This window comes from Heloderma suspectum, chromosome 3 (genome assembly GCF_057233095.1).
Source record: "Heloderma suspectum isolate Gila_16-S chromosome 3, 16-S_ref, whole genome shotgun sequence".
NCBI classification, from domain to species: Eukaryota; Metazoa; Chordata; class Lepidosauria; order Squamata; family Helodermatidae; genus Heloderma; species Heloderma suspectum.
This window is the reverse complement of record NC_139460.1, coordinates 178,850,847-178,862,908: the sequence shown is the minus strand read 5'-3', so window position 1 is coordinate 178,862,908 and position 12,062 is coordinate 178,850,847. Positions and strand designations below refer to the sequence as shown.

The window sequence follows — 12,062 nt, the reverse complement described above, 5'->3', positions numbered from 1 at the left end:
AATTACATATCTTAACAGTGGTAAAACATCTGGATATGCAGTCCTGATGAATATGTTTGATATCTCACTAGCTCACTAGCTTCAAATAATCACTTCCTAGACTACCCCCATTTACAGTCTAGCATTCTCAGGATAATACACTCATCTATATAGATATCCTCATTGCAACTTCATGATAGACCAGTTAATATTGCCTTCTGGCATCTTGCCCCCTTCATTTGTACCCTGCTTCCCCTTAGTCTAGTCAGAAAGGGCTCAGCAATGAGAATGTTTTTTCTGGATTGTCTTGATGCTTCTGAGATTCTCCTGTAAAATGTTAAATGTGTTAATCCTAGTCACTTGGATTTACTTAAATCTAACTTTACACAGAAATCCACTGGCCCTGCTGCACGTAAACTTAAAGAACCCTCCTCTCGGATTGGAAAATTACAAGTAACTTGTTTTACTGGCATTTTAACTTAAAATGTATTCTTCCTGCTAATTGTGGTTTTTCCATTTATTATTTTTTACTCTCAGCTTCAGCCCTTTCTTGTAATGCAACTTCTGATTCCTGTAAATTGCATGTTCGTCAGGACATGCTATTCTTTCCTTTGGGAAATTAAAATTCTGTCTAAGATTAAAATTCCTGATCTGAGGAAGGGGGATAGAGAAGGAGGGTGTGTCTACATGTGCATGGACTATACTTGTCCCCCCTGTCCCCTGGCTGCCTTTTTAACTGATCCTTGTTCTTGTCAAATGTAGGAATACACCTGCTGACTTTCTTTTCTTTTCATGGATTTTGTATTTGTATTTGTTGGACCTATTGCTGCCATTAATAATAGTCTCTCCATCATTTTCTAAGGCAAATTTGGATATTAACCCAGCAGTTTTGCTACCTAGTGGGACTTCTGCTCCACCATATCCAAAGATTCCATGTCATGAGCCTCAGCATACCAAAATACCTGCTACTGCAGGAAACCGTGAAGAGACAGGAGTCAGCTTTGATTATCCCATGCAAGCGGACACTTTACAAAATGCCAACAAGGTAACTTTATAAAGCAGAATAAAGCAAATCAATACTTTAAGACGGCCTTCCCAAACCTGATGCCCTCCAGATGCTTTGGACTACAACTCCCATCACCCCATCCACTGACCATGCCAGCTGGGGCTGATGTAGTCCAAAGCATCTGAAGGGTGCCCAATTGGGGAAGGCTGCTTTAAGAAATAGTCACTAGTCAACAAATCACATCTGGTGTGTAAAGCTTAAGGTAACTTTTAATGGAACTTCTATTATTTGATCTAGTCTCCAGATGGTCTGGAGGTACATGTATGTGAACTAGTTCACATGTTCTAGTGAACTAAATGAATTTGTACAAAGTTAAGAAAGCTAGGGGAGGCATAAGTTAGAATGCATGCAGTATTTAAAAGAATGCTATAAAGAAGGACCTTTTCCATAGATTTGGAGGTAAAGGCAAGAAATAATGTGTTCAAATTACAGTATAGCAGATTTAAATTAGATCATGAGCTGAACAGGAAGAATTACTATGGAGGTGATTAAGTTGTCAGAGCCAGCCCAAGATGTTTTGCTGCCTGAGGCAGAACAGCAAATGTCACCCCCACCCCCAAGTTAAGATACATAGTACCCATAGTTGTTCACGTTTTTCTGGCATCCAAGGCAGAAAATCCCCCACGCATCTCTCTCCTTCCCTGGGAGTAAAAAAATACAAACAATTTGCTTCCCTTTTATAACACACCAAATTGGTTCTCTGAGGCAACTGCTTGGAGGGGAATTAAACTGCCCTACCTGACACTGCAGCTGAGGCTTCAGGATTCACACGTAAGGTAAAAAAAAAAGGTAAAGGTGTCCCCAACCAGTCATGTCCAACTCTGACACTGCAGCTGAGGCTTCAGGATTCACACATACACAATCCCAGATATTGTGGTAGAGTGGGGCAGTGCTTAGCACTCAGTAAAATGCACACCGCTCATTCTTAGAAGTGTCTCTTTTCTCCTTCAGAATTTATTTTTAGGGTTCCCAACCAGCAGGGACAGCTCAGTCTTGACTTGACTGGACAGCCCAGAACTTCATCCTCCCTAGTAACTGCTAAAAAAAAGATCTTTATCCTTTCCTTTCTACTTTTTTTTTTTTTTTAAGTGGTACTGTTCACGGGGGGTGGGGGAGGACAATGACTCTGTCTACACTGACTTCTTTTAAACAGCTCTTGACATTCTGAGAGATAACTGGCCATTGGGTTCTTTAAAATAATGAAATGCTGTCCTTCTTGGAGGAAGAGGTCTCTGCATATGCTCAGAGGCATTCAGCTTGAAGCACCAACATTTATTTTAACATCTCTAATTACTTTACATGAGCAAAGATTAAGACCTAGCAATGAGAACAAAATTCCAGGGCCTGGAACGATGTAATGCACTGTGTGTGTGCGAGAGAGAGAGAACAAAAGACACACACACATTTTAACAGGCATGTTTTAATTATACAGGCATGAAAGGATTCAAACTCAGGTAGTTCCTTCTACCTGAGTTTTTGGAAGAAATAAACCAGACAAACGAACTCTTGGCTGCTACCTATAGAGAGCAAGTTCTGAGGATTTTGTTTTTAGGAGCTGTGTTTGTAAGGTAGAGTAGTTTTTGCATGTGGGAACTGAGCTTGCCTAGACCCTGCCTGATTCTTTGAAACTCAACATAACTATGAAACTCAACATTATTTAAATTAAGGAATAGAGATAGGATTGGGGGGAAGCAAGACTACATAGCCCTGGCAGAAATGAAGCCCTCATCATAACAGAATTCTGAGGGACTTAGACAATCCTTTAAGAGAGTAGGGAAGAGAAACTGGGTGCTAAGTGATCGTTAGTGCTGGCTGCTTCTAAGGAATGTTGCCGTTCTCTTTTTCAACAAAGTAAAAAAAACAACAACAACACGGAGGCAGACACAGGACAAGACCACAGATCCTTATCAGCTGCCAATGGGATTATGTAAATTAGAAGCACAATGGGTGACATACCTTTCTTCCAAAGAAGCTCATAAAATAGTCCCAGGACAAAACAAACACACGTTTTACCTGCTGCAATTTGGTTGCTTGTAGCAAAACAAAAATATTTGCTTCTTTTTCTGCTGTAGTTTCCGCCTTTGCACCAGTAAGCTGTACCCCAGCCGGTCTTCCCCACAAGACCAATTAGCAGGAGAGGGGAGAGGGCAAACCAGCACCGCAGCCAGTAGGGGTAAAAGGATGAGGAAAGAGGAAAGGCTGATGACAGTAGCTACTGGAACCCAGTTTAGGCTGTGCTTCAGAACAACACAGAAGCCTGGCAGCAGTGGCAAATGAGAGAGGAAAGCCCTGTGTTACCTTCTCCACGCAGCTGCAGCAGCAAGGAGAATAATGCGACAGCAGCTGGAACCTGGTTGGGAAGGGAGGGATATACCCAGCTCTCTCTTCTTACATTGAAGTGTGGTGGCTGCCCACTGGACTGCAGCAGCATTCAGGTGGGTGGCAGGGGCAGTGGTGGAGGGTAGACTCCCCCTTCCCCCAAATCCACCGCTCCCCCCAATTTGCCATTTCAAGCAAACGCTTCACTTTGCCTCATGGAAGAGCTGGCTCTGCAAGTTGCCCAGGGAGATTAGGCCACCATCTCAATACCACCATAGGAAAGACCATTCAATAGCAACCTTATTCAGAACTTCCATCCACCACTCCAGAGATGAGGGGAGTGCTCCTTGGTGAGCTCCAAACTGCCTGCCGATCAGAAGGAGGAAGAGCTCTCTGGGGAAGAGTACTTCACTCTGGACCCATTTCAGCTAGCCTCTTCCTCAGACTCCTGTTTAAAATCATTAGAGTACACAAGTTGCTGGGGAACTCACTGAACCTCAGTAGTATGCAGCCCCTTTCAAGCCCCAAAGTGCCACGGATGTATTTCTCCCAAGAACCAATGCCCTTTCCTCAGTAATGAAATCAGAAGTAAGAGGAGAATAGGGAAACCCCTTCTCTGGCAAACTGCCTGCAAGAGCCTTCCCCTACTTGACCACACTGGCTAGGAATGATAGAAATTGTAGTCTTACCTGTTCTTACTATTAATTGAAATGTAAGAGTGCTTGTTTCTCCTTGTGTCCTGATGTCACCTAACTTGATTGTAATTGAAGGGCAGAATCAAAATGACTGGGAAACGAAGGCCACCTACCAGAAATGCCAGGCGACTAGCTGCTCAAGAGTCCAGCAAGAATGAAATGAACATTTCTGAGGATCCATTCCTGCCTCTCTTAAAGGAAAACTCTGTTCCAGCAGCCATAGTGAATCCCTACGATAGAGAACTGCGTAAAAAGGAAAACACTGAAAAAGCAAAAATGCTTCTATCAACCAACAGCAGTGAGACAGATGGTAGCCCTGCCTCAAAATCAACAGTCCACTCTGATGCAGATGATCTCTTTGAGTCTAATGATCTTTTTGCTAACAGTGTAGCCTCTAAAGTTGGCATAAGGCCAAAATCAACAGTGGAAACAAAGAGCCTTGTGAGCCAGACCCTTAAAGATGGGGAGCGGTTGCCTATTCCATTGGCACTGGATGGTGCAAATAGTGGAGACCACTTCCAACCTGGAAAGACTTCAAGGAAATCCAGCCCTGCCTCTTTTCTGGAGGACAAAGAGGATCTCTTCATCACCAATCAAACAGCTGTGAAGAGAAAAGATCCAAAACCCACTGCTCAGTTAGATCAGGAACCTCCAATGCAAGATATTTTTGAGGTAATTTGGGAAGTTCCTTCCTTCAGATGTAGATCCTGTTTATTTTGTGCTTTCCTGCTTTTGCTTAGGAGCTCTATAAGCATGGGAGTTGTGGAGAAACAACTTACTACACAAACCCCTCTTTAGGTGAGGAGACAATAAAAGGGTTTGGTGTCCTGATACTACAAAATAACGTTGAGCTTTCGGAATGCAGGTTAATTGTAAAAGGATGTAGGAAAGATGGGCATGCTTAGCTTTGCCATTGCTGGTGGTGTGTTTGACCAGTCTCTGGAGCTCTCGTAAAAAAATGGATAGAACTCTCTCTCTCTCTCTCATAATACTAGAACCTGGGGTTATCAAATGAAGCTAAATGGTGGGAGATTCAGGACAGATAAAAGGAACTACTTCACACAGCCCATGGTTAAACTGAGGAATTCACTACAACAATATGTAGTGATGGTCACCAACTTGGTCAACGTTATGGAAGATAAAGCTATTAATAACTACTAGCCATTATGGTTATATATTTCCTCCAATATTGGTGGCACTATGTCTCTGAATGCAAATTGAAGGGGAACAGGAGCAGGGGGTGCTTGCTTGTGGGCCTTCCTTAGGCCAGTGGTCTCCAAAGTCGGGTGTGTGCACAAGACGATCCACTGGGGTGCATGAGCTGCTGTTGTGTGCAAGCAGGGTGGCAGCAGTGGTGGTGGTGGCTGAAGGAAAGCAGGAGTGAGATTAACCCTTCCCACGCAGCAAAGTAGAATGAAGCCGAGAAGGAAGCGGGCACTTTCCTCTCAGCTTCCATCCTGCCAAAGGAGAGTGGGAAGGGTTAGCCCAGGCCAAGCCACCAGTCGGCCAAGGATTGGGGACTCTGCGCAGGGTGTGGGGCTGGCGGCCAGGTCTCCTGGCTCTGGTGCAGGCAAGAGCCTGGCCAAGTACGCCTTTCCCCTCTTTGAAAGTTGACAGAGGTGCCCTCGCTCGATTGTCAGATCGTCAGTGTATAGCAATGACGTGTGCACAGTTAAGTGCATTTACAGATTATATTAATATTTTTTTAAGTGAGAGCAAAAAGATTATTTGTACCATTAATAAATAAAATAAAAAATATTTTAAAAATGTTGTTTATTCATCTAAAACAGTAGTACATGTATATAATTTATAAATATACATATATTGGGGTGCATGCTCAAAACATTTTCACTGATAGGGGTGCGCAATCAAAAAAGCTTGGAGACCACTGCCTTAGGCATCTGGCACCTGTGGGAACAGTATGTTGGACTAGTTAGGCCTTTGGTCTGATCCAGAAGGACTCTTCTTTACTGGGTTATGTCTAGAGCATGAGCCTGGATTTCATACAAAGGGAATTACTTTTATTATTTTAATATTTTTATAGATTTTGTTGTAGCGTGCAATGTGCTTAATCATCCAAAGATTATTAATGGCTGCTTTTATGTGTTACTGAAGTGGCAAGGAAGTTAATTTCATATGGCTGGATCCCACATAGCTCCACTAACAACTGTGAGCTGGAACTAATTCTTTGCCTACCCCATAATTCCTTCATACAGTCATTGCCTGAGAGGTGGGAGACCCTGCAGCTCAGAACCACTCAGAAAGAATGTGAGTGACTTACAAAGTTGGCTTGGAGATCAATACTGTGCATGTTTAGACAGAAAAAGGTCCTACAACTCCCAGCATTCCCCAGCCAGAGTTGTAGGGCTTTTTTTCTGCCTAAACATGCAAAGTATTGTGCTCTTAGCTGCTAAGCTCCAACTAGGGAGAAAGTACGTAGTTACAAAGACCTGCCCTATACTGAAACTTCTCTTCTTTTTTTTGAGGATGATATATTTGCAATAGAAGCCACTAAGCTGCCTGTCAAAGCAAAAGAGATGGAAGCAAACCTGTTTGATGTTGACATATTTGCTGATCTTGCTGTAAAACCAAAAGAAAGGAGTGCCAAAAAGAAGATGGAAGCTAAATCCATATTTGATGAGGACACAGGTAAATAATTTATTTAAGCAGTTAGGTCTGCAATACATACATACATACATACAAATATGACTTCAATAAATATGCAGGTACAGTTACAAGTACTATATCTATACATGTAGCCAAGTGACAATTTTGCATAGGGTTGAGAATAAGAGAAAATAAGAGAGATGCTACACTGTGATGGGAGGGGTTGGGGGTGTTGACGATTGTCAAACTACTCAATATATGTCTTCAGAAAGTGGTGAGGGACCCTAGGTAGCTCTGGTTTGTCTAGAAGATTTTTGACATTCCCAGGACCCCGAACCATCATCCTCAGAGGATTTCAACCTCTCATTCTAGGAAGAGGCTCCAGAAGCAGTAGGAGAAAACTCAGCCACATAAAGGCATTGCAAGGCTTCTATCTTCCCAGAGAACTTCGTTCTCTGGAGGAACCCCAGGAGGCAGCCCCCTGTCTCCAAAGGAGGCTCCATTACTGTCCTCATACTCTTGAGGACTCAGGCCACGAAGACACTAGCATGCCACTTCCACGTCACAGCAGCCTAAGACTGCTAAAACAGACCAGGCCCCTTTAAGGGTCAAAGCCTCAGTAGAGGTAGAGTTACCAGCCTAGAGGCCAGTAACTTCACATTTAAGCTTCAGTCTTGCTCTGATCTTCATTGGAGCCACATGCATACAATCCTGTCTGGCTTCCATCCCCAGCATCACTCAAAGCTTTCTGCTGATCTCTTTCTGCCTTGATTTATGAGAAACCTGACCCAACCTGGTCCCTGCTCAAGATCTAATTCCTACCAGAACCCTGCAACCCAAGCTGCATCCCAGAGTTCATCAGAAATCTTGGCCTGAAACAGTACAATACTTCAGTGGGAGAAATATGGGAAAGTGATGTATGTTCCATGAAGATCAGAACTGATCATAGCAGCCCTTAAAAGGAGTTGGGGGAAAAGCAGATTTGTCATGGGATAGTCTTGATTTTGTGTTGAAGCCCATAAGTTAGTTCTTCTGAACATCCACTGAACTTAATGGGACTTTTAAGTTAGTTTCATATTACTTGTGTTTTTATAATGAAGTGACTAACCTTCCCTGGATTGGAATCCAACCGTGCAAGAACTGATAGCCTATATGAACATTGTATAAATATACCTGCACACCTGCTTGCTAGCTTTATCTAAAGTATTAGGGCCAAATTAAATGTGATGTCAAATGGGAGGGTGGTAATTATTGGGATGGCTGTAGGTGTGAAGGGAGGATTTAACCCTTTCCTGCTGAAGAAAATCCCTCCTCTGAAGGTGCTCTTTGCATTGGGAGGAAATCCCCCATTGGCGCCAATGCAAATTGCACCTTCAGAGGAGAGATTTTCTTCAGGATCACAACAGCAGAGGAAAAGATTACATTCCTCTTTGTGGTCTCTGTGCATCAGACATATGGGTTCTGTGCCTATGCAGAGCCTTTGTCAGAACTTTTTAGAGCTGAGAAGTTTAGGTGGGAACCCCTCGCTCCTGTGCATGCCCTAAGAACTGAGCTCCCACCTTTCCCCTCAATTTCTCTTTGATTACTGCAGCAGCATGTCCAGGCTCAGACAATATGCCAGCCCACTGTGGGCAAAACAACCCCTACTGCAGGCCATAGGTTATCAAACCTGGTAAAGCCAGTACAGGTTTGGATGACACACTAACCCACTGTGGGTTGTTTCCAACAACCACCAATTGTGGGTTGGTGTGTCGTGCGAACCCAGTCGATGTCACATCTAGTTTGGGCCTTAGTTTGCTCAGTGTACAGGAGAGGTACAGTGTTTTTGAGGTCACCTGCTACTCCTAACATTCTCTCAGTGCTAATGGTGTTTACATAGTAGATGAATCAATGTTTCGACAGACATAAAAATATTTACAAGTCAACAGCTAAGAACTCCTGTTTCTGCTGTTGCTAACATACTGAATGTCAATAGCAATGTATTCAGTCATATTTTCTAAGAGCTAGCTAGAAACTTGCCTAGGGCCAACCAGGGATTTTTACCAGCAACTGTTCCTTGTGCCCTTGGATCACAAAGTTATTAATTGGCTGCCACCACTCCATGTGGGCCTTAATACTCTCATTTGAGCTCTCTAGCCATTTGGGGTTGCCTCTGATTTTTTTTTCCAATATAGTACCATTGGTGTTCAGGTCCCTGGCCGTAAGGATAAACAAGGGAAGACTATGCGATTATTTCGGTTACATGTACTTAAACTTAGTTATAGCAGGAACTGGGTCTGGAACATTGCTCCAAAAGCTTTTGATGGAGAATTCCAAGTAAGCATGGGCGGTAGTTCCACAAACACGTTCTGGAAGCAGTTTGTCATAAGGGACAGCAATGGAGAAAGAATGGAGTTGTTTCAAAGAGCAAGAGTCTCTTAGAAAACTAGAGTCCAGCCTTTTAATGTTGGGCTGGGGTGGGGGTGGGAATGGAGACGATAACTTCAGAGTTGGGAAAGGATGACCACTGCCAAATAGTACCTTTCAAGTCCATAGAGATGGCAAATGACAGGAGTTTTGAAAATCAATTAGGGAAGCCCAGTGTGGGCAAGCTTTCCCATTATCTATGCTAATTTAAACTAGTAGCTGCAGGAAGATCATATAAATTTTCATCTCTGAGCTTATCTGAACAAGAATTGGGAAATTTCCCTTGATCGCTTATAGGTACCTAAACAAGTTTATAGTGGGTGGAAAAGGAGAAAGCATGGTGATTGTAGTGAAAGACAACAAAATATGCATAAGCTTAGAACTGGCTGTGTCTCCTTTAAAATAGAAGTAAAAAAGGGGGTGAACATGCTCCATTTGGACTGCCCCTCTCACCCGAGGGCTAACTGACATCAGCTGCCCTATGGGAGGGAAAATCAGATGTTGAATCCTTCTCCAGTGGAGCTGGTTGTGGTGTTTTGTTTTTTTGAGCATGAGGTTCTTGTAAAATGCCTGCATTCCAGTGAGACCTTCACAAGCATAAGAATACAATTTTCTTGTTAAGCCAACATCTCTGAAAATGTTGCCCCTGAAGGAGGTCTTGCTGTAACATGTTGTGCATTTTACTCTTTTATAAATGTATACATTTTATAATTTTTTATAAATTGTTGTGAACCACCCAGAGAGCTTCAGCTATTGGGTGGTATAAGAGTTGAATGAATGAATGAATGAATGAATGAACCATTTTGAGGTCATGCCATCTCTTTTTTGCTTCACTTTGTTTGGTGTTGCCCCTTTTTCCCCGTTTTATTTTAATGCTATGATTTTAAAATGGGAGCCAGTAATACTAAATTGGAAAATATTAAAAATCAAAGCCAATATAAAGTTAGTTTATCACATTTGCAGACAATGTATACTGTGAAATCTAGCTTTCTTGCCATTGACGGATGCCTTTTTCATTTTCATTTTCTCTAGATGATATCTTCTCATCTAGTAGTCAATCCAAGTCATTGACCAAAAAAGCCCAATCCTTTCAGACAGCTTCAGGAACTAAATCTGAATTCAGAGCATCAAGTACTTTTGAAGACCCACTGAATGCATTTGAAGGCCAATGAAGATGTCGCTACTGACTCATCTGTAACACCTATGCTGCCCAAGTTCTAATTCCTTTGCTTTCCAGTTAAAACAGCTGATATGACAGGGCTGTGAATATTCTTGGACTGTCTCGTCACTCACATATCTAAACATTCTTCCTTGCATGGCATCTAAAGAAACATAACATAAAAACAATCTCAGTACCCTTTAGCAGTCCTGTTCCAATTAGCTTGTCCATTCTCTTGCTGATGTAATCTATTGTACAGAGTATAGATTTTATTAATCAGAAGTACAAAAAGAAATCAATGATATTGATAAATGGCATTTGTGAAACCAATGTTGTGCTGTTCTTTTAGTTTGTCTCCTGCTCTGCTCTGTTCTAAAAATCCAAAGGGGGAAGCAAACCTAAGATCTTGTCTTTCTAGGATCAATTTTGCGATAGGGTACCCGATATTCTACTTCTGGCTACATGTCTACTTCATGGTTAACTAACAGTAGGGTTGTCTTGTTTTTGCTGCAAGGAATGGGATGGAATTCTTCACTGCTATGATGTCCCCTGCCTGGATCAACTATCCCTATGATGCTGTGTCTTGTTGACTATTTGCCCTTATTCGCAGTTGTTACAGTAAGGTCCAGGAGGCCACCTATGCAACCACATTTCTAATAGCTTCTCTCTTGGCCTCATAGTCGCTGTTGAGTTACACTCATGTCCTGCTTGTGGGCTTCCCATGGGCATCTGGTTGGCCAAAGTGTGAACAGAATGCTGGGCTAGTTAGGCTTTGGTCTGATTCAGCATAGTTGCTCTTACCACTTTTTAAAAACCTGTGTTGCAAATTGTGTACTGTTTCAGGGCCAAAGGCAAAGAATTCACAATTAGTAATCATCTCATCCTCATCTCCTTGTACCAGCCCACCCCGAAATTTGTCTCACTCCAGCCTGGCATTTACTAGAAGAATCCTTTTGGGCCAGTTATGTTACTGGCATATCAGCATATCCATGTGTGGGCAAAGTATATCGGAAAGACAGTTCTCTCACTGTGTTATGTAGTGGGGAATGGGGGATTATATGCTTTCTACCAAATGTTGCCCAGAGCTCATGGTTCCTGGTTCAGTCCTATTTGAATATTTCTGTCCAGTACTGGATGTGTAAGGCTGCATACAAATAATGGCTTTTCAAAAGTTTGGAAATGGTATTGTAGTCACAATGCATATTCTATTCTTGTATTCCACCAAAATCGTCAGATTGTGTTTGTAATTTTCCAAGCTGTTCTCATGAAAACTTGGAAAGGAGTCCCTAGAAGCATGGCCAGTACACCTGACAACACCAGCATCACCCCCAGCAATACTATAATAAATGCATGAATATTTTCAGGGAATGTTACAGGCACCCATTAGATAGTATCCCTTGACAAGTAATTTCTTTTTTAAAAATTATTTTTGGCTTGCCTTTATCCTTTAAGTAAGGGGTTCTTTCCGTCATTTACCCCAACTCCTTGATTTCCAGAACAGTTTTAGAAGTGTATTTAAGCAGGTTTTTAGTATGTGAAGGATTATAGCTGTAGTCTCCAGCACAGTGCCTGTGAGCAACAATGTGCCCACAGAGGCCTTCCCACAGCACGCATGCAGGTCTCCCCACCAAAGACACCCCTTTGTCTCCTCTTTGTTGAGTCACTCCAAATCAGCAGCTCCAAGGCCAATATACCTATATCCCTAACACCTTTTCCCAGCCCACTGCTATCATAGTCCAGCGGAAAGCCCACTCTTGCATCCCTCCAACCAACTGGAACAAAGAGAAGGTAGGGCACAACCAAGACCAATAGGAGGAGGTAGTTCAGTAGC

General features: G+C 42.6%; 1 protein-coding gene across 20 annotated transcripts in view; it reads left to right on the top strand.

The window, feature by feature from the left end:
- LOC146350469 (WASH complex subunit 2C-like) overlaps positions 1–10,561 on the top strand; it is an 86,842-nt gene extending 76,281 nt beyond the window's left edge. For 12 of the 20 annotated variants that reach the window (XM_084845068.1, XM_084845067.1, XM_084845066.1 and 9 more), the window contains 5 exons: positions 370–432; positions 842–1,024; positions 4,135–4,731; positions 6,546–6,708; positions 10,105–10,561. In XM_084845068.1, the coding sequence (XP_084701194.1) occupies positions 370–432; positions 842–1,024; positions 4,135–4,731; positions 6,546–6,708; positions 10,105–10,244 (1,146 nt within the window). In that variant the 3' untranslated portion in view covers positions 10,245–10,561. The remainder of the gene's footprint in view (positions 1–369; positions 433–841; positions 1,025–4,134; positions 4,732–6,545; positions 6,709–10,104) is intronic. The other 8 variants (XM_084845065.1, XM_084845063.1, XM_084845064.1 and 5 more) reach the window with 1 other exon arrangement.
- The last annotated feature ends 1,501 nt before the right edge of the window (positions 10,562–12,062 follow it).